Genomic DNA, 25,357 nt, shown 5'->3' on the forward strand with positions numbered 1-25,357 from the left:
GCTTCAAGATCTCTTTGGCGTAGAGGTTTAAGAATAACCTCTGGATCCAGGGGCCAGATACCCCTAGATTTAAAAGATGATCTTATTGTTCTTTGGGTAAAAGCTTCATCTCTAGCCGATTGAATGATCCGGAAAAAATCCCGTTTTTTGCTTGCACTTCCACCCCACATAACAATCTCATTATTCATCGTACGAAAATGATGTTTTAGGCTTTGGAATGCTGGGCCATCGAGCGGTTGACAGAGATGTGTTGTATGGGGTAAAAAGAAATGTGGGATGATGTTTTTTTGTGTGCAAAAGTCGATAAATTCGAATGTAAGATGAGAGCCATGGTTATCCATTAAAAGAAGCCTTGGCCTACCCTTCTTTACTAACTTAATAGTCGCTTCATGAAAGGAGAATAGCCATTGAAGGGCGGTTTCATCGTCAATCCAGCCATTGGTAGTAGGCTTAATTCGAAAATCGGTAGTAGTGATATTCTCATACCACTCCTCCATGTGGGTATTACCCTTAGGTAAAAACCATGGTAGCATCAACCAGCCATCGGCAGAGATACATTCAATACCAGTAATTGATTCCGACTGGCCTCCGGTAGCAATGTAACTGGTTGTACGCGAGGTAATAACCTTACGTGCTTTACCTTTGCCAATTCGGTAGCCGGTTTGATCCCAATTGAAGATCTCGTGTGGAAGAAATTGGTGATGCTTCATAACCTGGGTAAGGTTATTAAACCAAAGAAGCAAGGCGCCGTAATCCTCACTATCAACCCTCGATTTCTCCTTTAGATGTTGGGTGATATAGTTGAATCCAGGGGGTAGTCTTGTGATAAAGCGATAGGCCCAATTGTGGCCGACAACCCGATCTTCATCAGCCTTCTTTAGAATGGCATTTGCAGCACCTTCAACCATCTCTGCGGTAGGTGATGTATACGCACTATCTAGGGATTGAACCCAGCTAGTGAGCGCCTTTTCTTGAATTGAATTTAGGGATCTGGTTATTGTGGCACGGTCGGTATAGGACTGACGGCTATGAATCCTAGCCCTAAGCCGATGGTATGGTACGTCAAATTCCCGCGCTAGCTGGGCAATATTAGGCTTGTTAGCCTAGGAGAAGGCTTTGACTGCAAGCTGGATTTGGATTTCCATTTTTTTAGTTCGGTCTGACATCGTGGTGTGGTGTAAAATAGGTACAAAAGTGATAATAAATTGGAAATTTTGCGTTTGGTGGGAATTTTGCGTTTGGTGGGGCGCACCAACTACCCAGGATGGGTGGTTGGGCGCTTGGCACGGTTATAACTTCTTTGTTTGCTCCTAGTTACTTAGTCTAGCTAACCTATAGATAACGTATTTCACGGGCGAACCGGCCACCCCACCTAAGACGCGTCAATTAATTTTATCTCTTCTTCTTCAACCACCCACCATACCACCAATTCGCTCTCAATTGTCAGGGTGCGGGCTGGCAGGACGGTATAATAGGAGATGACTGGTAGGAACAGGTCGTAACAGATCAGATTCCACTTGACAGGTACAGGCAGGGGCAGGCTATTATACAAGACGTAGCTCGAAGAGCTACAACAGGATCTAAAACTGAAGTTCAGATAAACAGGTCGGAGATCACGTGCCGTGATCTTCCTCTAACTAAGCATCACGGTTCGCACCGTGACATTTTAGGTGGGGTGCGCAGCTCGATGGTGTGCGCAGCTCACTGGTGAAATACGTTAGTTAGGGAACAAACTGTGTTTACAGAATATCGTGTCTACCTTTGTGATTTGAATAAGAAGCAAAAATCCACCGATAGAATGAGATGAAGAACATGGTCACAAAAGCAGATGGCGGATCCTTTAATCTTGCTTCTCGCCTGGCAAAGTACACCAAGAATCAAACTTGCCATGACTGGGCTGAATAGCAAAGAAAGGACAAAAAGAAAGTGTGGTTCCAGAGGGGGTCGAACCCTCGACTTTGACGTTATTAGCATCACACTCTAACCAACTGAGTTATGGAACCAGGTATGAATTGCGAGTTCAGTTTAGGGATACATGTGGTAATTCTGAAAAATTAATCACTCAGTGCTCAACCAATACACATATCAACAACACAATAGTGACAAGCTCAACAGACAGCCGTATGAATTTCTCCCTGTTTGATCCACTTCCTACAGATGTAAATATATGTTACAATGTCACTTTCAACCGAAAATATCGAGGATCGTATCTCGCAAGCCGTCAAAGCCTAAGTTATTTCTTTGTCGGATCCTACCTAACACGAAACCATTTCGCAAGAAATCCTGTTCGGCAGTTCTAAAACACAGGTGCAGCCGGCTTTGGAAACCATGTTGAAATGCGACTTGGCTTTGCCACTTTTGAAAATATACACTTTTAAATATTAAAACCCTTTTAAAGCAATAGTGAGGAAAGGAGAAGAGAAGGGTAAACTGCATTTGGCATGAGAATTTACAACTCGAGGAAGCTGTAGCCATTAGGGAAGCTACATTTGCTCGATTCATCAAGGAAGGTTCGAAGTGGATGTCACATTGAAATAAGATTTCCACTAAATAGTTGAAGCCAATGAGCATCTACAGTTCATGTAAACGTGGTCGATTAGGCCTGCCAGTTGGCAGGTTTGAATTGTGTCTTAAATCTGCCAGTCTTAACCCAGGCATCTAGGAAATCATCAAGCATCAAGGCATCAGTAATCCCCGAAACAGGGGGTTTGTCACTTGGCATTACCTTGGTCAGCTCATTTGTCCTGAATGTTAAAGTTGGTGCTGCATTACACTTACACAGATCATTTCTGGAAACGTAAAAATGGGATACCTACCAAATTAGGGGAATGAAGAGACAAAAATGGAGACGGCCAGAGGGGATGTACTCCGTACTTTGGGGCAAATATTACGCACTCAGTGGGGATACTATAGATGGCGTATCATCATGTGATCTTATCGGGCTCTTGAGAAATCCGCTGAAGTCATAACTTAGCCTGTCGACAATTTACTGAAAATCAGGATACCTGTGCCCTATGGAAATCCAATCTTGACCGGACTATTTCCAAATTTGAAAACGCTGCATTTGCAGAATGAGCGAGAGATAGCTGCCAATCACACATTATGGTGCATCCACGAGTCTATTTGTCCCTTCCCGTACGACCATTCCTTCCAGGACGAGCCCGTTGCAGCCGATTATTCCTACAAGACCTTCGAAATCCATATATCGCACGGGGTCGATTCCAGAGCACCGATGCAGACCCTGAAATACCACCTCAGCCCAGCAAAAACGCCTTTTCTGACGAGGTAACACCAGACCTGTCGCATCTGGACCCTTCTCCAGAGGATTATTCACGGTTCATTTTTCAAGACAAATGCCGGGTGAAAATACATGCCGGATCTGGTGGACATGGCTGTGTTTCCTACCTGCGCGAAAAATATGTTGAAGAGGGACCCCCGAACGGCGGCGACGGTGGCAGTGGAGGCGGTATCTACATCCAGACCGTCGAGGGCTTGACCAGTCTTCACAAGCTAGCTCGCAGAGGCATTATCAGGGCTAGCAGGGGCCGAAATGGACAGGGTAAAAGCAAGGGTGGAAAAAGAGGCGATGACGTCCTCATACAGGTACCTGTCGGCACCGTGGTACGAGAGGTGAGCCGTTACGATCCGGTCGAGGTGGAGTGGGCCCACATCAAGGCGGCGGAAGAAAGTGCCTATCTCGCCAAAGAGGAGAAAGAGGTTTGGCGGGATCCTGATTACCCTGAATCTGATGGCGAAGAAGGATTTGAAGAAACAGAAGATGCGGAGTTCAACCCAATCAGGCACGACCGCTGGGTGTTACACCCCGCCGCAAAGCCGTCTGATTTCCTTATGGTGCAATTCCCGAAATCGTACCCACGACGACAGAATATAGCAGCCATGGAACCCAAAGCTCCGATTTGGCTGGACCTTTCGAAACCCATGGATAAACCCATGCTCCTGGCTGCCGGTGGTATTGGCGGGTTAGGAAATCCACATTTCTCCACACGCGTAATGGGACGACCAAAATTTGCAAGCCGGGGTGAAGGTGGAATGATGTTAGAGCTCGATTTCGAGCTTAAGCTCCTTGCAGATGTCGGATTAGTTGGGAAACCGAACGCCGGCAAGAGTACGCTCCTCCGCTCATTGACCAACAGTCGAACCCGCATTGGAAACTGGGAGTTCACGACGCTTTCTCCCAGTATTGGCACTGTCATCACCGACGACATGAAGGGCCGTCCTCTTGTTGAGTCGAAGGTCCGCCGTACGCACTTCACCATCGCGGACATTCCAGGTCTGGTGGAAGGAGCCCATCTCGACCGAGGACTTGGTCTTGGATTCCTTCGACACATCGACCGAGCTGGGATTCTTGCTTTTGTTGTGGATCTCAGTTTCGGCGATCCTGTACAGGAACTCCAGAAACTGTGGCGCGAACTCGGAGAGTACGAGCGAATGCGCGATGTAGATCCTGACTCTGCAGAGGAAGACGACATCATTGAATGGAATCCATTCACTGAAAATGCGCATGATAGTCATCGGCGACAGGTACTCGACCGAGAGCCTGCCCCGGTTTTGAATACCAACCCTGACGGCTCGCTGCCTCCGTTGGCGATGACACCTCTGCATCTGAAGCCTTGGTTTGTCGTGGCAACCAAGGCAGACCTGGAAAACACACAAGGCCAATTCCGAGCTCTACAGGAGTACTTGTCTGGTGTTCGGAATGGCTCGATTGGGCACCCATCGGGCCATGAAAGGGCTTGGAAGGAGAAAGTGTGTGTTGTTCCGGTTAGTGCCAAAAGAGGCGAAGGTGTCTCTCGAATTCCTAAATTGGTGATGGAGCTTCTCGAATGAAGCCTGTATATTGGAAAACTCTCTTGATCGTGAAAAAAGCATACTAAGTAATAAACATCAATATACCTTCAATTTTCCCCTCACATCTATAAAAACCCTTACACATGTCTGGCTTTAGTTTGAAATTACTAGTTAGCCTAGCTCTACTGTACTAGATGCCACAAGACGTAGAAAAACTCGAGCACATTTTTCTTCCGTATTTGATTGCCACAAAGAGGGTCTGGGATATCTTGAATTTTCTTTTTTTTCGACACAGTTGGAGAATTCATCAGAACACCATACCTTGGGGGCCCTTTGGGATTACTTTGTGGAAATAGTTGTAGCGTCTATCATTATCTCCCTTCTTTCATTTCTTTCTTGTCTTCACTGTCACCTTCTTCTCAGTCATGGCTCTTTTATCGGTCCTGAGTGACGCGCTGTCCGTTGTCGCGGAGCCAAGCTTCGATGACCCCATCCTCCAATGCGACAACCCTCACCTCCAAGATCTTCTTTTCAACGACACCGAGAAAGCACTTGAGCTTGCAAACTCTAAATTACACTCCTTTCCATTTAAGGATGTGCATATCTGCTGGCATCGACTCTACACGGACGCGTCCATTGTCAAGGCCTGCATCATCATCATCACGAAATGCGCCCTGACCTCCAAAGCGAGATTTGAAACTCAGCACCTAGTTGTCTCAAAACTCATCCACGATATAAAGAAGGCAACTGAGCCGAAGCTCTCCCCCGACGCGCCATGGCTATCAGACGTCGTGGCAATCCTTGATAACGTCTTGATCATGTCTGGAGCCCCCCTCCGCGAGAAGCTGATCGAATCTTTGTTGTCCACGCTACAGGCAGCTACAGAATCTCCAAAATTCGAATATGACGACGTTGATAGTCCGGAATATCCTACTGCGAAGCGCAGAAAATTCTTGCCTCCTCTCTTCCCTCCTAATGCGATCCGCAACCCCCACCTGGAATATCCGATCCCGCGTTTGTCGGCACCGTCATTTGATTCCATCGAACACCACGTTCAAAACATCCGCACTCCGTTAGTGATAACAGATGCAATGGAACACTGGCCAGCCATCTCGACGCGTCCATGGGTTTCGCGGAACTATTGGTGGGACCGCACGTTTGGGGGTCGCAGATTGGTTCCCATTGAGGTGGGAAGGTCTTATACCGATGAGGACTGGGGACAGAAGATCATCCCGTTCAAAGATTTTGTGGATAAGTACATATGGCAAGGGAAACGAGTCCCGACTGAGGCGACAGAGAACCAGTCCCTGGTCACCAACCTTGATGGAGAGACAGCATACATGGCACAACACGATCTCCTTACTCAAATACCCGCCTTGCGTAACGATATCAGTGTTCCAGACTACTGCTACATTACTCCACCGGGCCCAGATCCTGGAACCCCAGTATATGAGAAGAAAAAGCGAGAGCGCGAGGCGAAAGTTCAAGTACAGGTCTCTGAAACATCGCATGGGCACCAGGCGGGCACAGTACCCCATGAAAAAAACATAGCTGAGCACAATTCAGATGCAGACTCACTTACGGGAATCCCCAGTGATCCCATTATCAACACCTGGATCGGACCGGCGTGGACGATCTCCCCTCTCCACCACGACCCCCACCACAACATCCTTGCGCAGGTCGTGGGCACCAAGTACGTCCGGCTGTACTCGCCACATACGCCTGACTCTCAAATACACCCACGTGAACAAGAATGGGTCACGTCTATTGACGAGACAGCAGATCCAGATCCTGTGTCCGGGGCTCTGCCAACGATTCGCAGACTGGTTGACATGTCCAACACTTCCAAGGTGGACCTGGCAGCTATAGAGACTTCCCCTGCTGAGTATGAGCAATGGGAAGAGATGTGGCCTGGGTTCATGGATGCCGATTATGTGGAGACTGTCCTCAAGGAAGGCGAGTGTCTTTATATTCCTATCGGGTGGTGGCACTACGTCCGTGGGTTGAGGGCTGGGATCAGCGTCAATTTCTGGTGGGGGTGAGAGAATAGCTCTGTGAAAGATTCGCGATGGTATGATGTCTCAGAATAAGGTGGATCTATTGCTATTTTGCAAATGGTGTCTCAGATGATATTCTACAACGAATCTGACACAATCGAAATATAGTCATTCTACAATACCTCGATGATTGTACACACCAGAATGGTTGGCCGCTCATGTGGTTTCTGTCCCCTATGTGTTGAACGGCGTAAGACATTAAAAATTCCATCAGTTGATTCTGAGATTGGAAGGTGAGATCAGGTGCATAACATGTAAGAGCATACCGACGTGTTTTGGATGTTCCCTTTGAAAGTCTCTTGGGAGTCTTTTAGATATCTGCGAAGGTAGTGAATATACAAACCGTGGAAGGGACATTTCGATGTATAACCAGAAATGTCAAAGCCCCCAAGAATCCGCATCTACGAGGCCAATCGTTATATCGGACTCCACCCTTCCACCAACTCGTAAAGCGCCTCCTCTCCACCAACATTTCCAGGGAAGACAACAAAAGGCACACTGCGATGGCGACTAGTCTCCTCGTCACACCGCCAAAGAGGTACGCCAGGTGCAGCCTGACCAACGATGGTAGCACGGTTTATATTCAAGCCCTTGGTTGCAGCATCCGAAGATGTGATCCCGCCCTATGCAGAAAATTAGCAACAATAAATCCATCGAGGGAACACAAAAAGGCTAGAAAAGTTTGTCTTACTTTAGCAATAATAAACCGCGGTTGCACCTCAATCCGCCGCAAAACACCAACCAACGCCTCAGCAATTACAGACCCAATCTTCAGCGATGACAACTCGTCGCCACCAGTGACAAGCGCCCGGCTTGTCATAACGAGCGTATCCATCCCAGTCTGCAGATGCAATTCCGTCTCCTGCGCAACGCGCAGCACCGCCTGCGTCGCACTCTCCGGCGACGCAATGAGTTCCTCGACCTTCAATTCAATAATTGTCAACTTCCCCGATGCGCCGCGCCGATCTATTAACACTTTCAGCTGCGCTGTGGTTTTGGCAACATACGACCCGGCAATGATAAGCCCGCCTGTCTGGCGCGGCGAGGGCAGGTGAAGTTCAGCGGCTGTGATGAGTGCTTTAGAACGGATACCGAGTCGAGTTGAGACGAAGGCCGCACCTGTGCGGTACAGGAAGTGTTTGCCCTTAGATTCAGCTGGATGTTGTTAGCCATCTGATCTACATGTTCAAACAACGAATAGCGCCTCTGGTATACCAAGTAGCAACCCCGCTACGAAGACGTGCATGTCAGACTCCGCAGCCGCATTGACAATCACCACGCCGCCAACCGGTGCTGCAAGCAGTTTCTCGCAGATGGTTTGCGGCCCGCCGGTGCGGATCTCCTCGATTGTCACAGAGCATAACTGGTCTGCGTCGAACCGACCGGGCGCCTTTTCGAGCACGTAATCCCGCAGGTTAGAACTTTTGTATCCGAACGTTGCATCCTTGGCGAACTGTGTCGCGCCCGCTGGAACCAGGCTGTCGCCTTCAGTTACATAATGCACATCGTCGATGGTGAGCCTCCCACCCTGGAAGAAGAACGGGGCGAGAACAATTGCGTCTGCAGGGCCAAAGACCGACTGCGCGACATCCGTTTCGAGGGGGAAGTGGCCACGTAATGTGCTATCACCGCGGAGGACGATGTCGACTTTTTGGTTTGTTGTCTTGGCGACTTGGGCGATGTTTGTGCAGATCTCGTAGATAAGTGTTTCTGTATCTTTTGGTGGAAAGGCGCGCGAATTTGTGAGGATGAAGAAGCCCGGCTTGGTGGATTGGAATTCGGCTGTTAGTGTTGGGATGTCCCAGACCGTTAGAACGGAGATGCCGTGGCAGGTCTGTGTACCAGTTGGGTCATCGTCTAGCACCACTAGCCGGTTGATTGGGGCTGTGATGAGGATTTGGGAGATTTGCTCTTGCGCGTCGGTGGGATACTTTGCGGGAAGATTGTCGAGAGTACTCTCACGAGGGAGGATAGGGTACTCGGGCAGCGACATGGTGAAAAATTGGATTGTTGCTCCTTTCCTTCTCTTGTTGGTTAATTGATTCAGGATTCTAAGGTGGGATTTAAAGCAGGCGAAGTGCTAGAGATCAACAAGCGGGGAGGTGCGGGGAGTTCTCGGAGACGAGGCCGAAAATGCATAGATTCGATGCAACTATGGACTAGATCGAAATCAGACATGTTTTCCTCACAGGATCAAGAAACTCCATAAACGCCATTGGAGACAGATGGAATGATGAAGGGCGTTTGAATGCTTGCAAGCGTAGAAAAGCCATGCAACGGTCATTATGCATGTAGCCGGTTTCAGAGTCCAGTATCCCCTCCCATATATCCTTCCCATCCCATGCATCAAAGAAAGTAAACAAAGATGACAGGTCGTAGACTGCGTGATTGTTCGTAGAGAGGGGGTTCAGCCCACCACACTGCGGAAACTCAATGCCTCAAGGAAGCCGCCAAGGTCATCCTTCTGCACCTCAACAACACAATGCTCGAAGCTGTCGATGCGCACACGAGCATTCGTCTCCTGGACTACCTCCTGGAAGGCAATACCAAAACGGTTGCGGAGAAGGTGCTTCTTTCCACGCGGATCTTCTTCATCCTCGGACTCCGATTCTGATGAGGACTCGGACTCTTCCGAGTCTTCGTCTTCGGCGTCAGTCTCCTCTTCTCGTTCGGCACGCTCTGCTGCTCGTTTAGACCGGCGTTCTGATCGCTCTTTCTGTTTCGTCTCCTTGAGTTCTTTCTTCTTCTTGCGCTCCTCTTGGCGCTTGCACATGGCAGCAAAGTCAACAACGCCACCACCGCCTCCAGTGCCGACGACTACATAGAGATCGCGGTCTTCATCGAGGCCAGCAAGGACGAGAGGAGTTCCTGCCGCTCTCTTGCGACCGATCTTGACTGAGTCGCCCCGCTCTTTCTCTTGGACTCGAATGGCCTCGGCGATCCACAAGGCCAATTTCGTCAAGGCCCCTGGATTTGTGAAGAGCTTGACGTCGGGTCCATCCTTGACCACGGCAATACGGAATGCTCGAAGGTGACGGATTTGATGCTTAGAGAGCAAGGAGGTGCCAGTGCGAAGGATGGCACGGTGCAGATGCTGGGCCAGAGGCAGAGACTCTAGGAGAATAGTGGGCGATTCGGACGTTATTGAAAGGGCATCGTATGCACTCCAGAACCGAGGTAGCAGGCTAGCCAAGTCCGATTCGCCTGTGATTCCACGGTTCTCTGTATCATCGCGTACTCGTGGCAAACGTTTGGAATCCCAAGAAGCCAAAGTCTCATGTGGCCCAACTTCCAGCATAGCACCAACGATAACACCTACATCTGTGGCAGAAAGGCATGCTTTCCAGCCCCAGCAACGGACAAATCCCCAGCCTTCACGGGCACTTGCACTCCCAGATCCTTCTGGTGGCACGAGTCCATCTAGGCCGTACATGGGGGCGTACTTGAGCAGCCGTGATCGTAGTACACGCTTCAACTCCATATCCATGTGAGTATAGTATTGGTGACACTGGGTCAGACTAATTCCCATCTTGGCCAGAAGTTTGTGCAGTCGTTTGCGGCCATTCTCAGTCCAGACATGTAATCTCGGTGCAAGATAGGGGCTGTGGAGCATACTCTCGTATAGTGACCAGTGCCGGACAAGAAGGAATCGCGGTTCAGGAGAAAGACGAATCGAAGTATCGGTGGGTGATCTAGCGGTTGTTGGAATGACGCCGTTTATTTCTCCTCGAATGTCACGGTATGATTCTAGAGGATCAGGCGGGTTCAAACGATGTACTTCATCGCGAAGTATTTGACGGATGTGTTCACCACGTTGGCCACCCCAGCCTGCTGAACCTCCTGATTCTGATGTGTTCGAAATACCCACCCCGGTCATTGTTCGACCACTGAGTTCTAGACTGGAGACACCGACAATAGCAAGCCACAACAGGTCGTTGTCATCTCGTCCAAGCTCAGACGCCAGAGAGTACATGAGTGATGAAATTGGTTCGGAGTATGAAGTTCCAGACGAATAATATGATTGTAGAACAGAGTCGTGTCTTCGCTTGAGATTAATTAAACGTTTCTTTAATGACCGCGCTGAGGGTTGCTTTGCCTCGGCTGGGGATGGCGAGTCAGTTGCCGGTGTCACAGATCGCGATGAGTTCGAAGAATTGATTTCGGTCTTTTTGCGGCGAGTCGGAGTCGAGGCAATGGAGGAGCCCTATCTTACGCGTCAGTCTATTGTCAGGCTATAGAAATGTCGAGACCTACTGAATTGCTTCTCCTCCGTTGGTGTGGCGGCTCATCGCCTTCTGAATCCTCATCGTCTTCGCGACCTGACCAGGATTTGCGCTTTTTCGACTCTGTTTGTATTTCGTCTTCAGATCCGTCGTCGCTCGCATCCTCCTCCTCCTCCTCATCGTCTACCTCTGGCATTTCCAGCAACGCGTAGTATGCCTCTCGTTCGTTGCGAAGCTCTTCCTCGATATCCCCGTCGTCATACACGATGATCCCGCCATTCTTCGACGTATAAGCGGAAGTAATGCAGCCTTTATCAACACCGCGTCCTCGCCGTTGCGCATTGGCATCAATCTCAGCCATGGGCTGGCCCATTCCTGCTAGTCCACCAAAGACGTTCCCCAGGTTCCACGGCCGTCGCGCGTCAAATACCCAGATCTCCACGCCTCCCATATCTTCGGTCTCGTCCTCGGGATTGCTTAACGCCAATATCTCACCCAAATCAACCAGACCACCTACACCGAGACAGACGACAACTCCTCCGCTGCCGCCATTGGTAGTCTGCATTGGGCGGACTAGCTCTTCCCCCGCACGCGACAGGTCGCCATATCCTGCAACTGGTTGGATTTTATGAGGAATGTAGTCGCGTTTTAACAAAGCTGTGAGAATCCGACAGGCACATAGTGCGTCTGGCTCTAATGCCACGAGGATCAAGACGGGTGGAGAAAGTGGGTGGTGAGATCGGAGGAGTTGTAGGTAGAGGTGTGAGATGAGCTGCCGAGGGAGATACATGGCCAGCTTGGGATTTTAATATGCTCATGCGACAGCTCATGAAGATAGAGAACTCTTAAGAATAAACGCAGAAATGTGAGGTGGTTATTTGGTGTGAAGCCCTTGCAGCAAAGAGTCTCCCATAGCGCCGGGGAAGTGAACAAGCGCGACGCGTCGGGGGCACGTGCCGGGATTCCATACCTCTTCATCACCTCGACGACATTTGCTCCCCTTCATTTAACATGGAGCATCTTGCAATTTGAATGTGTTACTCATTTACTCCTTGAATTAACTCTGTGTATAGATTATCTGAAGTATGGATTGATTCTTTTTATTGTCCAGTGCAAATTCGGTACTTTACGCGAAATTTTTCATCTATATTCTAAAATTGAGTCTCACCACGCGCAAATCCGTTGTCTGGATTCATTTTTTCTACCGACCACGCAGTCTCTTGCAAAGCAAGTTGAGTTCTTTCACAGTATCAGCTGGCAGAGGCCATTTGGAACTATCCTTGATATGCTGAGCAAGCTTAGGTCCCGAGCTGGCTTCCAGAATCACACCCGAAGCTTGTGAATGGTTACAGATGAAATTGTATCACGGACTTCGGGCATGTGAGGGATGGGACTCCCAAACCATGAGATATGCTGCCAGTTCAGGATGTTAACTTGATCTGTTCCCTAGGGAAAGCCCTCTGGACAGTGTATACTCTTCGCCGTCTTTACCCACTTTTCATGCCTACATCTTCAAAGAACATCCAAAAGAACATCCACACACACACATTGGACTGTTCTTACATATAACCTCCCTAGATTTCTCTAAAGTCCGCAATACCAGCATGTATCTTTGAGTTGTCGAATCAGGCCCTTGCATATTGCCACTGCACTACAGCGGCTTGTTGGCCGATCGTCGTGGTCTCATCTTGACGATGTAGAGAAAGCACATTGGCCCTTTTTTTTCTTCGCAAACGATCATCGCCCTTCTCTAGAGACTTTTGAATAGCCACTGAACAGTGTTTCTGGCAAAAATATGATGGCCATGATTGAAAGGTGTGCAGGTTGTCAGAATAGGACCAAAATGAAAATTAGATGAATGATGCCAGGAGATTAAAGCTAGGTTGCTGTGAAATAAATCGTCATACAAGTATGTTCTCTGGTGTCTTAAGTTACTTATCCATTTGGGCTTTGGAAGTGAGAGATGCCGGTTGAAATCTCATGGGAATAAAGCAGCTGGTCATCTCCAAGTCAGAGAGGACTACATCTATGAACAAGTAGCCAAGAATCAAGCCGTGTAATATCTATCTGAACAAATTCCTTCCATGTATTTCTGTTTTCGCACTATGCTCAACAACCTTTGAATTCAGTACATGGAGGGATATATGCTGACATGCAGCCAAACAGCCTCACTACCCTAAGTGAACATATGGAGACGAGATTTCCACTCCCAGTTTGCATCTTCGGCAAGATGATTACTTTATTTACACATAGTGAAAACACAGTGGTTTTTCTTGAAGTGATAGATCAGAGGAAATTTTTAAAATTCAAGAATCACAGAGCTAACGCCTTTCGCCATGAACATGCTTTAATTCCCCAAAACGATTCCAGCAAAGACATTATGGCCATGCATCCATTAATCCGGGGAAAAACTCAAGATTTCAGCCAGTACAAAAAAGACTCGGCCCTTTGTTACATAATATTAAACAGAAGAGCGGCCCAAAATCGACCCAGCCACCCAGATAGCGGTGCATGCACCAACGACAGAAATGCCAACTAGCCGCTTGCCCCAGCTGCTTTCTTCCGCCATTTTTGTCGGCCCAACGGTGTTCTTCAGCTTCAGATGCAGAGATGATGGATGCAGGCCTTCAGTGACATTTCCAGCGGAATCACCTAGCATGGCTGAATATTCCTCATCACGTTTTTGCCACTTCTCGACAAGTCGCGCAATCTCCGCTAAATCTTCCTTCAGAGAGCCAGACTCAGTGGCGTTGGCATTCTCAACTTCCACGTTCTGGACATTGCCGAAGAAGTCAACCACTGTCCGTAGGCGGCCTTCTTGCTCGCCTCCAGGGAACAAATCCCACCGGACACCCGGCTGAGAGTGAATCTTCGACTCATCATAGGAGTCGAACAGGTCTCCAAGATTAAGTTTAGAGGTGACACTTGTCACTTGTGTCTCGAGGAAATCAAGAACATAGTACGTCCAGCGGTCAATGACAGCGACGCCGACGTCATTGTCCGCATGGTGGGAATAGGAAGATTGGTCGATCTCGCTAGAGCCTGTCGCCACGATGTTGGGCGAGTAGAAATGAGTGTACATCGTATTGGCCTGGCAAGTGTCGATCATGAACAGCAACTCATGGTAGCGTTTCTTCTCCCACATCTGTCCAAACGCGTCTGCAAGATCCCACGCGCCGATCTCTTCGGCATCCTGGAACTTTAGGAATTGGTCGCCTCCATGTCCGGTCATGTATACTAATACATTGCTACCGGCATCAGATCCCAGGCGCTTGCTGCGCGGCACGTCTTCGTCAAGGCGGTCGGTTAAGAGTCGAATGAAGTTCTCCACGGTCACTTCGTATCCCCTGTAGTCCACTTCGATATTGTCACCGTATAGATCGACGGCGCGGTCTGCATTACTGTAAACAGTGCCGGGGAAAGCATTTCGAGGGTTGCATGCCATGTCATCGGGAAGCATGAGGATAATCTGTGAATCAGGAATGCCGAGCCGTTTAACAGTTCGGTAGAGTGAGAGGACATTGGCGAGGTGGCGGTAGTTGAACCAGAAGCGAGAGGTAGATACAAGTACTGCCCAGTTAGAAGTGTGTTCAGCGGAAACCGCGCTGGCAAGGAGCAGTAGAGCGAGTGCTTTTAGAAAGCGGAAGAGCAAAGCCATTGTGACGGGCGATCAGGTCATAGTAGGGAGGACACTGCTTGTATCACCAGCCAGTAAATGTGAAATCAGCAGCGACAAAGGATAATTCAAATTAAAGACTGGAGATATTGAAAGAGCGATATCAAGGCCATAGCACAATTGGCCGGAAGTAGATAGACAAACCGCTTCAAGGAGCTGCCCAGGTGAGATAGGAGATTACAAATGTCGGGGAACCCAGGTGCCAAATCACTAAGGCATGACTGACGCACGGGCTGTGGATGGCGTCACCGCCTTCATCGGAGTCGGCATATTGGTCCCGCAGATCAGATCATGTACTCCGTAGTAGAAACTCGATTCCACCTTTTTCTTTTCGCATCCATTTGTCAGGCTCTGTCAAGCGTTCAGTTTGGACATCATATTTCACCATGGCAGGCAAAAAAGCAGCCGGTGAGAACAGCAAGAAGGCCGCTGGAAACGCTCGTGTAGGTTTTTTTTTAAACCCCGCCCCCGCTATTATTGCCACATCCCTCGAGCATAAGGTCATTGGACAAAGGCTGACAGTGCCGTACAGAAAGCGGACGCCGCAGCATCAAAAAAGGCAGCAGAGGACCAAAAGAAGGCTGCAGAGGAGGAGAAGCAATGGTCGAAGGGATCCAAGAGCAATGCTAAGAAGTGTGTGAACTTATTTTTCTAGAGAACTTGTCCTCGAGTACCGACCTAATCACCTTCAATCTACAGGGAAGAATCCGAATCCAAGAAAGCCGAGGCCGCCCGCAAGAAGGCCGAGCGTGATGCCTTACTCGCCGAGGAAGAAGCCTCTCAACCAGCCAAAGCCAAAGGCGCAAACGCCAAGACCGCACAAAAGAAGACTCGCGGCCTCGATCTCTCACAATTGGATGATGCTCCTGCAAGCAGCAAGAAGGAGTCTACTCTCAGTGCCACTGGTATCGACAACGCCCTAGATGCCCTGTCTCTGGCCTCGAAGGACACATCCAAAATCGACCGACACCCAGAGCGCCGATTCAAGGCCGCATATGCCGCATTTGAGGAGAGACGCTTGCCAGAGATCGAACAGGAAAACCCCGGTCTGCGCCGGAACCAGCGTATGGATCTCTGCCGGAAGGAATTCGAGAAGAGCGAGGAGAACCCATTCAACCAGGTGCACGCGGCTGTCAATGCTACCAAGGAAGAGGTTGCTGCGCTTCGGGAGAACGAGCGCAAGAAGGTCGAGAGCAGACTGGGCGGCAAATAGATTGGCCCGTCGCTGGATTACAAGCATTCAGGTGCATGGATTATTGGGAAGCTTTGGGCGATGTGCCGATACTATCGCACTGACCGTGAATCCTAAGTTTTCATGATCTCAAATACCCTATATAGATGATTTTCTCAAGATTATGAGCGTCTTCTCTTGATTCAGAGTCGTTTTGACGCGGGTTGGGAATACCATCCGTTTTCGAGTCATCAAGTCGCTGCCGAGTTAAACCAAAGGCTTTAGGCATTTAGCTCGGGGAGTAGAAACCGTAACACATTTGTTCACAATTGTTTTTACACCGTGCCATGCATTGTGTTTCCCGGTATGTAAATTTCTGAAATTAATCGATTCCTATCTCCCTCGAATCACGCTGTCGCTTCCAACAGCAAGCTGCCTGGCAACCCCATATCTTGAACCAATGTCCAGTGTACTCTTACATATAAAAAGTTTCGTTGTGCCTGGAAAAGAACGTCCGCTTCTGGGCCCCCTGCCAGAGCGATATATCATGGGTTGATATTCACACATGCTATGACATCGTAGCTCGCACATCCCACACATAAAGATTCTCATCCCAGCCAACACTAGCACACCAGCCCTCACTTCCAAACAGACACCAGTCTACACCCGTCACAAACTCGGTATGTCTACCCATGCGCCCTAGTTCCGCGCCAACCACTGGGCCAGCGCGCATCATGTCCATGTCCCCGCCTGGGCCCGTGTCTGACCTATCACTCCACACTCGACAGGTCATATCGTAGCTAGCACTCAAGAGAACATTAGAGAGATGTGGTGACCAAGCCAATTTCCGCACAGCATATTCATGTCCGAGCATAGTGGCTAGCGGCCCTTGTTGTGGGGCACGGATATCAAATGTCCGGATAGCACGGTCAACACCCGCCGTAGCGAGAACAGTGGGACGGTATTTGTTCCAGTCATGGGTGAGGGCCTCAGCTGGCGGGGAAGGGCCGCCTGGATGGCCGGGGATTGCAGGCGCGGGGGAACCGGCGTGAATGGGGATCTGGGTGACGAGGTGGTTGGAAGCGGAGGCCGGGGTGCGAAGATCGAAAACGCGCACGTATGAGTCTGATGTCACACACGAGATGATGTCTGGGCTATGCGGACAGAATGATGCGGAGTAGGTGCAGCTGTGGGTTGGGAGAGTGAGGAGAGACTGTAGGCGATGTGGCGACCAGATGCGGACTGTGCCGTCCCAGCTACTTGAGCAGAAGCGGTCTTTTGTGACGGGGTTCCAGCTTACGCTGAATACTTCACGCGCATGTTCTTTCCAGTTTGAGATTGGGAAGTCGTTCGCTGCGCAGTCGAATAGCTTGATGCTGCCGTCGCCTGATGCGGCGAGGACTTGGTTCTCGTGGAGTTCGGACCATGCGAGATCATATAGTGAGTCTTGTGTCGTAAACCTGGAGGTTGTGATAGCGCCGAATGGTCAGAATTCTGTTCCAATTTGCGGCTATGTTGCGCACTCCGGGGTCTGCAAGTATCCTACCTACCATTTTAGCGGCTGGATTCCATTCGCAGTCAACTCTAGGACATGTAGGCGGCCATTTCCAACTAGGCCAAAATTTGAAGAACTTGCAACAGCTAGCCGATTGTCAAAGAATGGGGAGTATTTGACAGCGCAACCATTAAATCCTTGTGTGCGGTAATGGAGCATGATGAGCAATAGCGCCGGTAGCTCAAGGGAAGGGTAGGAAAGTGATGGAGAGAAAAGGGAGAATCTTTAAGCTAGGTAGGGCAGCAAAACAATAAATTTCAACGGTCATGAAGGTGTCAAGTTTGGATTCGGCGTATGATCTCTGGATTGCGGGGATCAACTGGGCCGAGGTCCTTGGCTTTCAGGCACGGCCTTTTTCCTTACTTTCACATTCACACTGGAATTTTCTTAAATGTACGTCGAATGTTGCGCCATCTGTTGATTTAATTGATATCTTATAGTTTGCTCTTCATAGGGCCTTTATATCAAGCTTTTCTGATGTCTTCAGTGATCAAGCCACTATGTTCATCAACACATCTTTCATCTTTTGTTCATACTAACGTTTATCTATAGATCTATTTCTCGCGGTCCTTGGTTTCAACTCAAACAGGTCAATGACTGAAGTGAATCTTGTTGTGTTTAATCCAACAAGAATGGTCCAGCCGCGTTTGCGGCCTTGTAATGCCTTTTTTGCGTGTCTTATAAGCTAGTCTTTTTGAGTGTTTTTTAAAAACATATGTGGAGCGGCAAAAAAAAAAAGCTGCAAAGAGGCTATTCTATGGAAAACCTCTGATGTTCATGATCGTTGACGTTCGCGGACTCCATCTCCAGCTGCACCCAGCCCTGATTGCAACAGTAAGAAGGAACCATTCTAGATTCTCAATCTTCAATTTGATAGAATTGACTCAAGCCAATCATCTTGAACGGGTACGATCTGAGCCACCTCGGCATATTCGCCTCAGACTCTTCAAAGTATGGGAATGACGCCATGATTGGCCTCTTCAACAATCTGCTCGATTCAGTTCGGATTGAATACACACTCTTCTTAACATACAGTTCAACCGCTATGATTAGCTCAAAGCAATACAATATTGAAATTGCACCCAAACTGGGAGGCGATGACACAGTGGCAGTACCAAGGCACTATACATCCCCGGCCAGAGTGTTCCTCCAAGAAGAAGTCTACAGACTTGGAGCAGCTCCAGGCCTGAGATCCCTTCCTCCAGGTCCAGAGCGCGATTTTATCACCCTATCATGGGGCCCGATCGTTTACCGCACGTCGTATGCCCCCGAAACCAAACGACTCCTTCCCGTATTCCTGCGCTGTCTCAACAACTCCGTGCACCGGTCGTTGCGCCGGACATTGCCAGGCTCCGACGAGGAAATCAAATTTCTCACCAACACATATTCTTCCAAAATTTTCAACTCACTTGATCTGTACGCGAATGTGGATGAAGAAACAGTCCGACAGGTCTTTCATGATTTCAAGGTGTCGCTCGGGATACCTGAAATAGAGCTCCCGAGCAGACTGCGCATCTGCTTGATGCTAGATGACGAAGCGTTATCGCACTTGAAGGGCGTTTTAGATCTTTCCTCAATGGTTGAGAATGATGCAGATATGGGTGGATGCTGGGTGAAGGTTGTTGAGGAGAATTCCCCGGATTCGAGGATTGGTGATCAGCCGCTTGCGAACTTTAACATGGAACATGCATCTGAGTCTGTCAGAGACCACCGTGAGAGTTATTGTGGGTGGACGATGGTAGCACTCGATGCATTGGTGGAGGTCTTTGATGGGCTTCGGCAAATGAAATGCTTGGTTGACTACCATCGGGAGGGACAGGTATACTTGGGAGAGAGCAAATGGAGTCTTTAGTTTAGATTGAAGTGCATTGGCCTGGACCTTTGCATTATTTCTCGAATATTTTCAATATTTTCAATATTTTTACATTTATCAGAATAGTTGGCCTTCTATGCGGCCTCCATTGGGGTCAGGTAGATGTTAGAATGTCATTCTTACATGTGCAATATCCCCTTCGATGACTTTTGAATCTCCTGGTTCCATGAACTATTTGTTATGAGAAGAAAAGAGCAATGACCTGTTTAAATAGCTCATCTTGGCTTCAAAGGTTCTTAGTCACCAGCACTACGAAGACGTGCCCACCACCCCATCTAATTAGAAGAGCCGTCTTGAAAAACACCATGAGAATATGCCCTCCTAAGGAAGCGGTGGAGTTTGTCATTCTCCATCTCTTTCTCCTTCGATCTTCAAATCTACTACGATCCAGCCACCGTTACACGCAAGGTTGCCGCTATGCATGCCCTGGTCATCTTCACGGGTTAATAGTCCAATCCCAGTATCTGGTAGGCTTTATGAAGCAATTGATTCTGGTTGCATCGTACAATGTCATTTTCTTCTCGCTCAAGCCACTGATATAGTTCGCATGTCCGCCCCATCCATGACTATCACCACAAATTTTTTTAGTTTCGGTCGCCGCAATGAAGACCTGAAATCTCTATATAAAAAAAATTTGACTTTCTAAAAGAAAATCTCTCGTCGTTGAGCACTCGGGGCTGTGGAGGTGATGATGTAGTGATCTCATTCTATGGGCTTACATATTTGATGCCGCAACCTGATTGGTTCCTTCCACTGCAATCATGTGCCGATAGGCATTCTATTGATTATCAATCACCTTGAGTATCCCAAGGCCCATTTATCACTTTTCCGAGCCTCAAACTATTGAAGACTTGAACCATGGATGCTTTCTCATCTAAGAAGCGTTCACGGCTCTCGGATTTGAGCGAGGTCAAATACGAGTCATCAGATTCCTGCGAAGATACAACTGATACCAAGCTAGCAATACTGCTATCTCTATTTCCGACTATCAACCAGGATGAGCTATTGGATATGCTCGTATCCTGCGAAGGATCCGTGGAGAATGTCATTGGACTCCTCTCTGCAAAATGGATCACAGGTGGTAGATCCGTCAGCAAAAAGCGAACTGCTCTTACCTCAACATTCGGTGTCCAGACATCTCTCTCTTCGCATGTTTTTACAACAGCTGAAGATGGGACCATGAAACCGTTGCATGAACATGCGAGCAAGAAAAAGCTTCCACTCCCACAAAAGGGCAAAACTTTGTACCTTTACTCGCCTGAGGATATTGCCACATACACACCTTGCACCATCATCCACAACTTCTTGCCAGCTCAAGAAGCAAACGCACTTCTGCTTGAGTTGCTTGACGAGTCGAAACACTTTTCTCGGTATGACTTCCAGCTCTTCAACCGCACCGTCCAGAGTCCCCATACACACGCTACGTACATCTCCACACCCGAAGAGCACCTGCAACAGACCTCAGAATACACTTATGGTGGCACATATCGGTCAAATGTGCGCCAGGCAACACCGCAGCTACGGTCAGTTTCACACCAAGTACAGAAAACTGTCAACGATGAGATCAACAAACGAATTCGGCAGGTTTATCCAGACGGGAAGAAGTTACAATACCAATCATCGAAAGAGTGGCAGCCAAACGCAGCGTTTGTCAACTGCTATGACGGGCCAGCCCAAAGCGTAGGATATCACTCCGACCATCTCACCTATCTCGGACCCCGTCCAGTGATAGGAAGCTTGAGCTTAGGCGTAGCACGTGAATTTCGAGTCCGTCGGACGGTCCCTCGAGACGACGATAATACCGCGGAAGAAGGTCATGATAACAATAAGACTAGCCCAATTTCACATTCCCCACGGGCTCAGACTGCGTCAGCTGCACGCGCTGACGCCCAGGGCCAAATCTCAATTCATCTTCCACACAATTCCCTCCTAATTATGCACGCAGAGATGCAAGAGGAGTGGAAGCACTCAATTGCCCCAGCTCAAACGATCTCCCCACATCCGATCTCCGGGAGCAGGCGTATCAATATCACATATCGCTGGTATCGTGAGACTCTACATCCACGCTACACTCCACGTTGCAAGTGTGGTGAACATACGATTCTCCGGTGTGCGCAACGCAAGCATGAGACGCGAGGGAGATACATGTGGATGTGTTACGCTGGTTTTGCACCAGGCAAGGAGGGGTGTTCTTTTTTCCAGTGGGCCGAGTTTGATGATGATGGGGATCCGCTGTGGGGAAAGAAAGCGATCCGGGACGAGGCCCCTACTCTGAGGAATTTCTCGGCATCGCAACAGATTATCAGACTCATGCATGGTGGGGACCTGGAATGATCCCGCTTTTGACCTCAGCTAGAACATGTACACAAAGTATGACGTGTTGGAAACCATACAGTCAATCAAATAGACCAGGGATAGGTTAAAATACCGTGGTTTTTGCAAAAGGGTAGTCTTTCTATAGCGGAGTGATATAAAGAGATTGAAACGCCTGAATTCCGAGTTAAACCTACGCCAAATGGTTGGCTTGTTACTTAACTAGGTGCTAACAGCGGCTATACCGGCAGATAGGCTCATCAAGGCGCTACCAAAACAAAAGCAGCATATATTTCGAGAGCTACTCGGCATAAGAGAAATAAGCGAACGTATCAACCAAGAAAACAGGCAGTTCTTAAAGCTCCGAATAGCTTCAAAAACTAGGGGGTGTGTCAGAATACCAGGTGCAATACATGGTAGAAACCATATATGACCTCGGTGGACTCGGCTATCCCATAACAAAAGTACGAAGATTAGTAATCTAGATCCCATATAGATTGCATAAATAGGAATTTTTTTTATCATTCTTAATTAGTTGGAGAATTTGATACCTATCATTTCAACCAATACATTTCATAGAGTTAAATTTCTGTCAACATGCTCAAGACAAACCGAGCAAACAGCCCAAAAAGGAAAAGACTTAGTCGAAGCTAAACATGGGGCTTCTATTGCGGCAAGAGATCGTATAGGTGGGAAATTGATATGTAGGTAGCCATACAACATAGTTAGATGCAATATATGCAATATATGCAGTCACGGAATACTTTGATAGGCTTTGATGAGTTCATAGATTGAAAAAGTGGCGTCTGGTGGGGCGCGCCAACAGGTGTGAACGAATAGCAATCCAGGCTTACAACAGGGGTATGGTATGATCCCTGAATCTGCAGAACTAAAAAGGACCCGAGCAAAAACTTCCCTAATTTAACTAATCTCAAAATGCGCTTTTCAATGGTATCCTTTAGGATGATATCTTCCAAGGTTTCAACACCCTATTTTCAACTACGTATATCAACTTTGCAACACAGCATTTTCTACCGGAGTACAAAAAAGTATAATTGTGAAGCTGAACTTCTCGCAAGGTTTGGGTGACCAGGCGGAAAGTGGAATTCCGCAATCTCCACTTGGGCTTTTCAGCCTGAAGCCCCAGTTGGACCAATTATAGGCCAGCTACTGCTTTTAGCCTTTCACCGAATCATGTCTCTAATGTATGTGAACGGATTTAGCCACCTCCAAGCGATCTGTACGGAGTACCAAAACAGGAAAAAATGCTCTCGCCTACCCCTCGTTGTGATATGTATGTAGAGTCCCCCTGCTTACTCTGTCATTTCAAATCGTGCGGTGGCAAACACCTGGCAAGATCAAATATCTGGAATTTGCCATTCTTGTGCGATTCTGATTTGGAACTTGCAAAATGGTTGCTGGGATCAAGGATACATATGACTATATTGTCTGCGGGTAAAGTACCCGTCCGAAAGAGCTTGTGATATTGCTAACCATGGGATAGAGGAGGGACCTCTGGATGTGTGGTTGCCGGCCGTCTAGCTGAAAACCCCGAGGTCAGCGTGTTGCTGCTGGAAGCTGGACAGCACAATAAGGACCTGGAGAATGTTCATATGACAGGCGCGTGAGTTACAAACACCTACTAGTTGCGTTGCTCGTTACTGACAGATTAGGTGGTCCAAAAATTTCGATTCCGAGACCGACTGGAACTTCATCACTCCTCCAATGGCGGGAGTTGACAACCGCCAAGTGAAGCTGAGTCGTGGTCGATTCCTCGGAGGATCTAGCGGGTGCAATGGCACACTGTGCATCCGTGGCAATAAGCAGGATTACGATGACTGGGGGCTAGATGGGTGGAGTGGAGAGGAATTTTTTAAGTGCATGAGGAAGGTTGGTGACATTATTTTCACGCCGGGATGGGTGCCGATACCTTAGTAGTTACTGACAACGTGAGTAGTCCGAGACCTTCCACTCAAAGGCATGGTTCCAGGCTGATAAAAAGAGTCATGGGTACTCCGGTCCCCTTCATACTGAGCCGCATGATCTAGCGCCCATCGCTCAGCTCCTGATGGACTCTTATGTTTCGCACGGCATGCCCCTGCATCACGACATGTTCAGCACTGGCGATATTGCGCAGGGATGTGGCCATGTACCTCGCACAGTGTACAAGGGCCTGCGGACAACAGGAGCCGATTTCGTTACCAACAAGAATCACCGTGGGAACATCACCGTCAAGACTGATGCCACTGTCGACAAAGTCATCTTCAGCAAACAGGCAAATACGACTCGCGCTTCCGGAGTAGTCACGCAAACCTCAGATGGTAGTTCTCACATCTACTACGCTCGAAAGGAGATTATCATCTCCGCAGGTGCCTACTGCAGTCCCGCAATCCTCCTTCGATCTGGTATTGGCCCCAAGGCAGAGGTCGAACAGCATGATATTCCTTCTTTGGTCGACCTACCGGGCGTGGGCAAGAACCTCATGGACCACCTCGTCAGTACTCCCTACACAACCGTTAATGCCAACATGATCCATCCTAACACGCCACCCTCTAGATTGTATTCATGTTCTACGAAACCGAAAAACAGGGCCTAACAAACGACCACCACGTTTACCACGGTGACAACTACGAACGAACCTACGCACAGTGGAAAGAGAAGAAAACCGGCTTCCTGTCCACCTTCCCCTTCGGCAGTTTCGCCTTCGCGCGTCTCGACGACCGACTGAAAGACGAACCGCTCTGGAAAAATGCACCCCGCCACCCAGGCCGTGACCCCATGGGCCTCACACCACAGCAGCCAAACATCGAGTTCTTCAACACGGAGTGTTACGGCGGTCCAAAGCAATTTGACCAATTTCCGGTCAATAACCAGCACGTGTTTTCAATTATTGCAGAGCTGTTTGCGCCCAAGTCTCGTGGTTCTGTGGTACTCGAATCGGCGGATCCCTCGGTGAACCCGATTGTTGATTGCAATTATCTGGCCGATCCGCTTGATCTGTTGGTTCTGAGTGAGGCCTGTCGGTTTGGAAATGAGATTGTTATGCAGGGTGCTGGGACGAAGGATATTGTCAAGGGGTCTTGGCCGTTGAATTTGAATCATCATACGTATAAATCGAGGGAGGAGTGGGTTCCGTACGTGAAGCAGCATGCGACTACTTGTGAGTTGGAGTATTGGAATCGCAGTCGGCCTTGTGGTTTACTGACATTTTTGTGAATAGGCTACCATGCAGCGGGCACTTGTGCCATGGGAAAAAAGGATAATCCCATGGCTGTCCTTGACGAGAAATTGAGGGTCAGGGGTGTTTCAGGGTTGCGAGTTGCTGATTGCAGTGTCATGCCTACGTTGCATGGAGGACATACTCAGATGCCGGCTTATGGCATTGGAGAGAAATGTGCGGATTTAATTAAAGAGACATGGCGAATGGCGGGCAATGTCTATGCTCGCATCTGATGCGTCATGTTCTCGAAATTTGCCGGCATTAGGGAAAGAAATAGTGATGCTGCGCTACACCACTTCCAGAATTATAGTGGAGCACAAAAAATTCAATTCGTTGGCCAAATAGCGAGTTGCATCCAAATTTTTTTTTTAAAAAAAGCACACCTCAAAAGTTAGAGAGAGCCTTCCTATACAGGTACAAATATAGAACGTAACTCAATTCTGTCAGGGAAAAACCAAGC

At 48.6% G+C, this 25,357-nt stretch overlaps 10 protein-coding genes and 1 non-coding gene across 11 annotated transcripts; 6 read left to right on the forward strand and 5 right to left on the reverse strand.

The window, feature by feature from the left end:
* Nucleotides 1-1,929: 1,929 nt before the first annotated feature.
* On the reverse strand, nt 1,930-2,003 carry Pdw03_tRNA34. Its single transcript has one exon. It is a non-coding gene; the product is annotated as a tRNA-Ile (tRNA).
* Nucleotides 2,004-3,102: 1,099 nt separating this feature from the next.
* Pdw03_4918 (GTP-binding protein Obg) lies at nt 3,103-4,848 on the forward strand (the record flags this gene model as incomplete). The annotated part of the gene is made up of 1 exon (XM_014680602.1): nt 3,103-4,848. The coding sequence occupies one exon, from the start codon at nt 3,103-3,105 to the stop codon at nt 4,846-4,848; it is 1,746 nt and encodes a 581-aa protein (XP_014536088.1).
* Nucleotides 4,849-5,234: 386 nt separating this feature from the next.
* On the forward strand, nt 5,235-6,851 carry Pdw03_4919 (Transcription factor jumonji/aspartyl beta-hydroxylase; the record flags this gene model as incomplete). The annotated part of the gene is made up of 1 exon (XM_014680601.1): nt 5,235-6,851. The coding sequence occupies one exon, from the start codon at nt 5,235-5,237 to the stop codon at nt 6,849-6,851; it is 1,617 nt and encodes a 538-aa protein (XP_014536087.1).
* Nucleotides 6,852-7,282: 431 nt separating this feature from the next.
* On the reverse strand, nt 7,283-8,859 carry Pdw03_4920 (3-hydroxyacid dehydrogenase/reductase; the record flags this gene model as incomplete). The annotated part of the gene is made up of 3 exons (XM_014680600.1): nt 7,283-7,489; nt 7,558-8,021; nt 8,082-8,859. 3 exons carry the CDS (start codon nt 8,857-8,859, stop codon nt 7,283-7,285), a joined length of 1,449 nt encoding a protein of 482 aa, XP_014536086.1.
* A 414-nt stretch (nt 8,860-9,273) lies between these two features.
* Nucleotides 9,274-11,879, reverse strand: Pdw03_4921 (CDC45-like protein; the record flags this gene model as incomplete). The annotated part of the gene is made up of 2 exons (XM_014680599.2): nt 9,274-11,070; nt 11,121-11,879. 2 exons carry the CDS (start codon nt 11,877-11,879, stop codon nt 9,274-9,276), a joined length of 2,556 nt encoding a protein of 851 aa, XP_014536085.2.
* Nucleotides 11,880-13,550: 1,671 nt separating this feature from the next.
* Nucleotides 13,551-14,747, reverse strand: Pdw03_4922 (GPI anchor transamidase, putative; the record flags this gene model as incomplete). The annotated part of the gene is made up of 1 exon (XM_014680598.1): nt 13,551-14,747. The coding sequence occupies one exon, from the start codon at nt 14,745-14,747 to the stop codon at nt 13,551-13,553; it is 1,197 nt and encodes a 398-aa protein (XP_014536084.1).
* Nucleotides 14,748-15,151: 404 nt separating this feature from the next.
* Pdw03_4923 (DUF1014 domain protein) lies at nt 15,152-15,978 on the forward strand (the record flags this gene model as incomplete). Its single annotated transcript, XM_014680597.1, has 3 exons — nt 15,152-15,208; nt 15,298-15,398; nt 15,465-15,978. 3 exons carry the CDS (start codon nt 15,152-15,154, stop codon nt 15,976-15,978), a joined length of 672 nt encoding a protein of 223 aa, XP_014536083.1.
* A 526-nt stretch (nt 15,979-16,504) lies between these two features.
* Nucleotides 16,505-17,650, reverse strand: Pdw03_4924 (Peroxin 7; the record flags this gene model as incomplete). Its single annotated transcript, XM_014680596.1, has 2 exons — nt 16,505-17,396; nt 17,487-17,650. 2 exons carry the CDS (start codon nt 17,648-17,650, stop codon nt 16,505-16,507), a joined length of 1,056 nt encoding a protein of 351 aa, XP_014536082.1.
* An 808-nt stretch (nt 17,651-18,458) lies between these two features.
* On the forward strand, nt 18,459-19,343 carry Pdw03_4925 (CUE domain-containing protein; the record flags this gene model as incomplete). The annotated part of the gene is made up of 1 exon (XM_014680595.2): nt 18,459-19,343. One exon carries the CDS (start codon nt 18,459-18,461, stop codon nt 19,341-19,343), a length of 885 nt encoding a protein of 294 aa, XP_014536081.2.
* An 879-nt stretch (nt 19,344-20,222) lies between these two features.
* Nucleotides 20,223-21,698, forward strand: Pdw03_4926 (Oxoglutarate/iron-dependent dioxygenase; the record flags this gene model as incomplete). Its single annotated transcript, XM_014680594.1, has 1 exon — nt 20,223-21,698. The coding sequence occupies one exon, from the start codon at nt 20,223-20,225 to the stop codon at nt 21,696-21,698; it is 1,476 nt and encodes a 491-aa protein (XP_014536080.1).
* Nucleotides 21,699-23,088: 1,390 nt separating this feature from the next.
* On the forward strand, nt 23,089-25,130 carry Pdw03_4927 (GMC oxidoreductase, putative; the record flags this gene model as incomplete). The annotated part of the gene is made up of 6 exons (XM_014680593.1): nt 23,089-23,132; nt 23,182-23,301; nt 23,351-23,567; nt 23,635-24,171; nt 24,234-24,837; nt 24,898-25,130. The coding sequence occupies 6 exons, from the start codon at nt 23,089-23,091 to the stop codon at nt 25,128-25,130; spliced, it is 1,755 nt and encodes a 584-aa protein (XP_014536079.1).
* Nucleotides 25,131-25,357: the final 227 nt, after the last annotated feature.

The sequence above is a fragment of the Penicillium digitatum genome, chromosome 1 (assembly GCF_016767815.1).
Source record: "Penicillium digitatum chromosome 1, complete sequence".
Classification (NCBI taxonomy): domain Eukaryota; kingdom Fungi; phylum Ascomycota; class Eurotiomycetes; order Eurotiales; family Aspergillaceae; genus Penicillium; species Penicillium digitatum.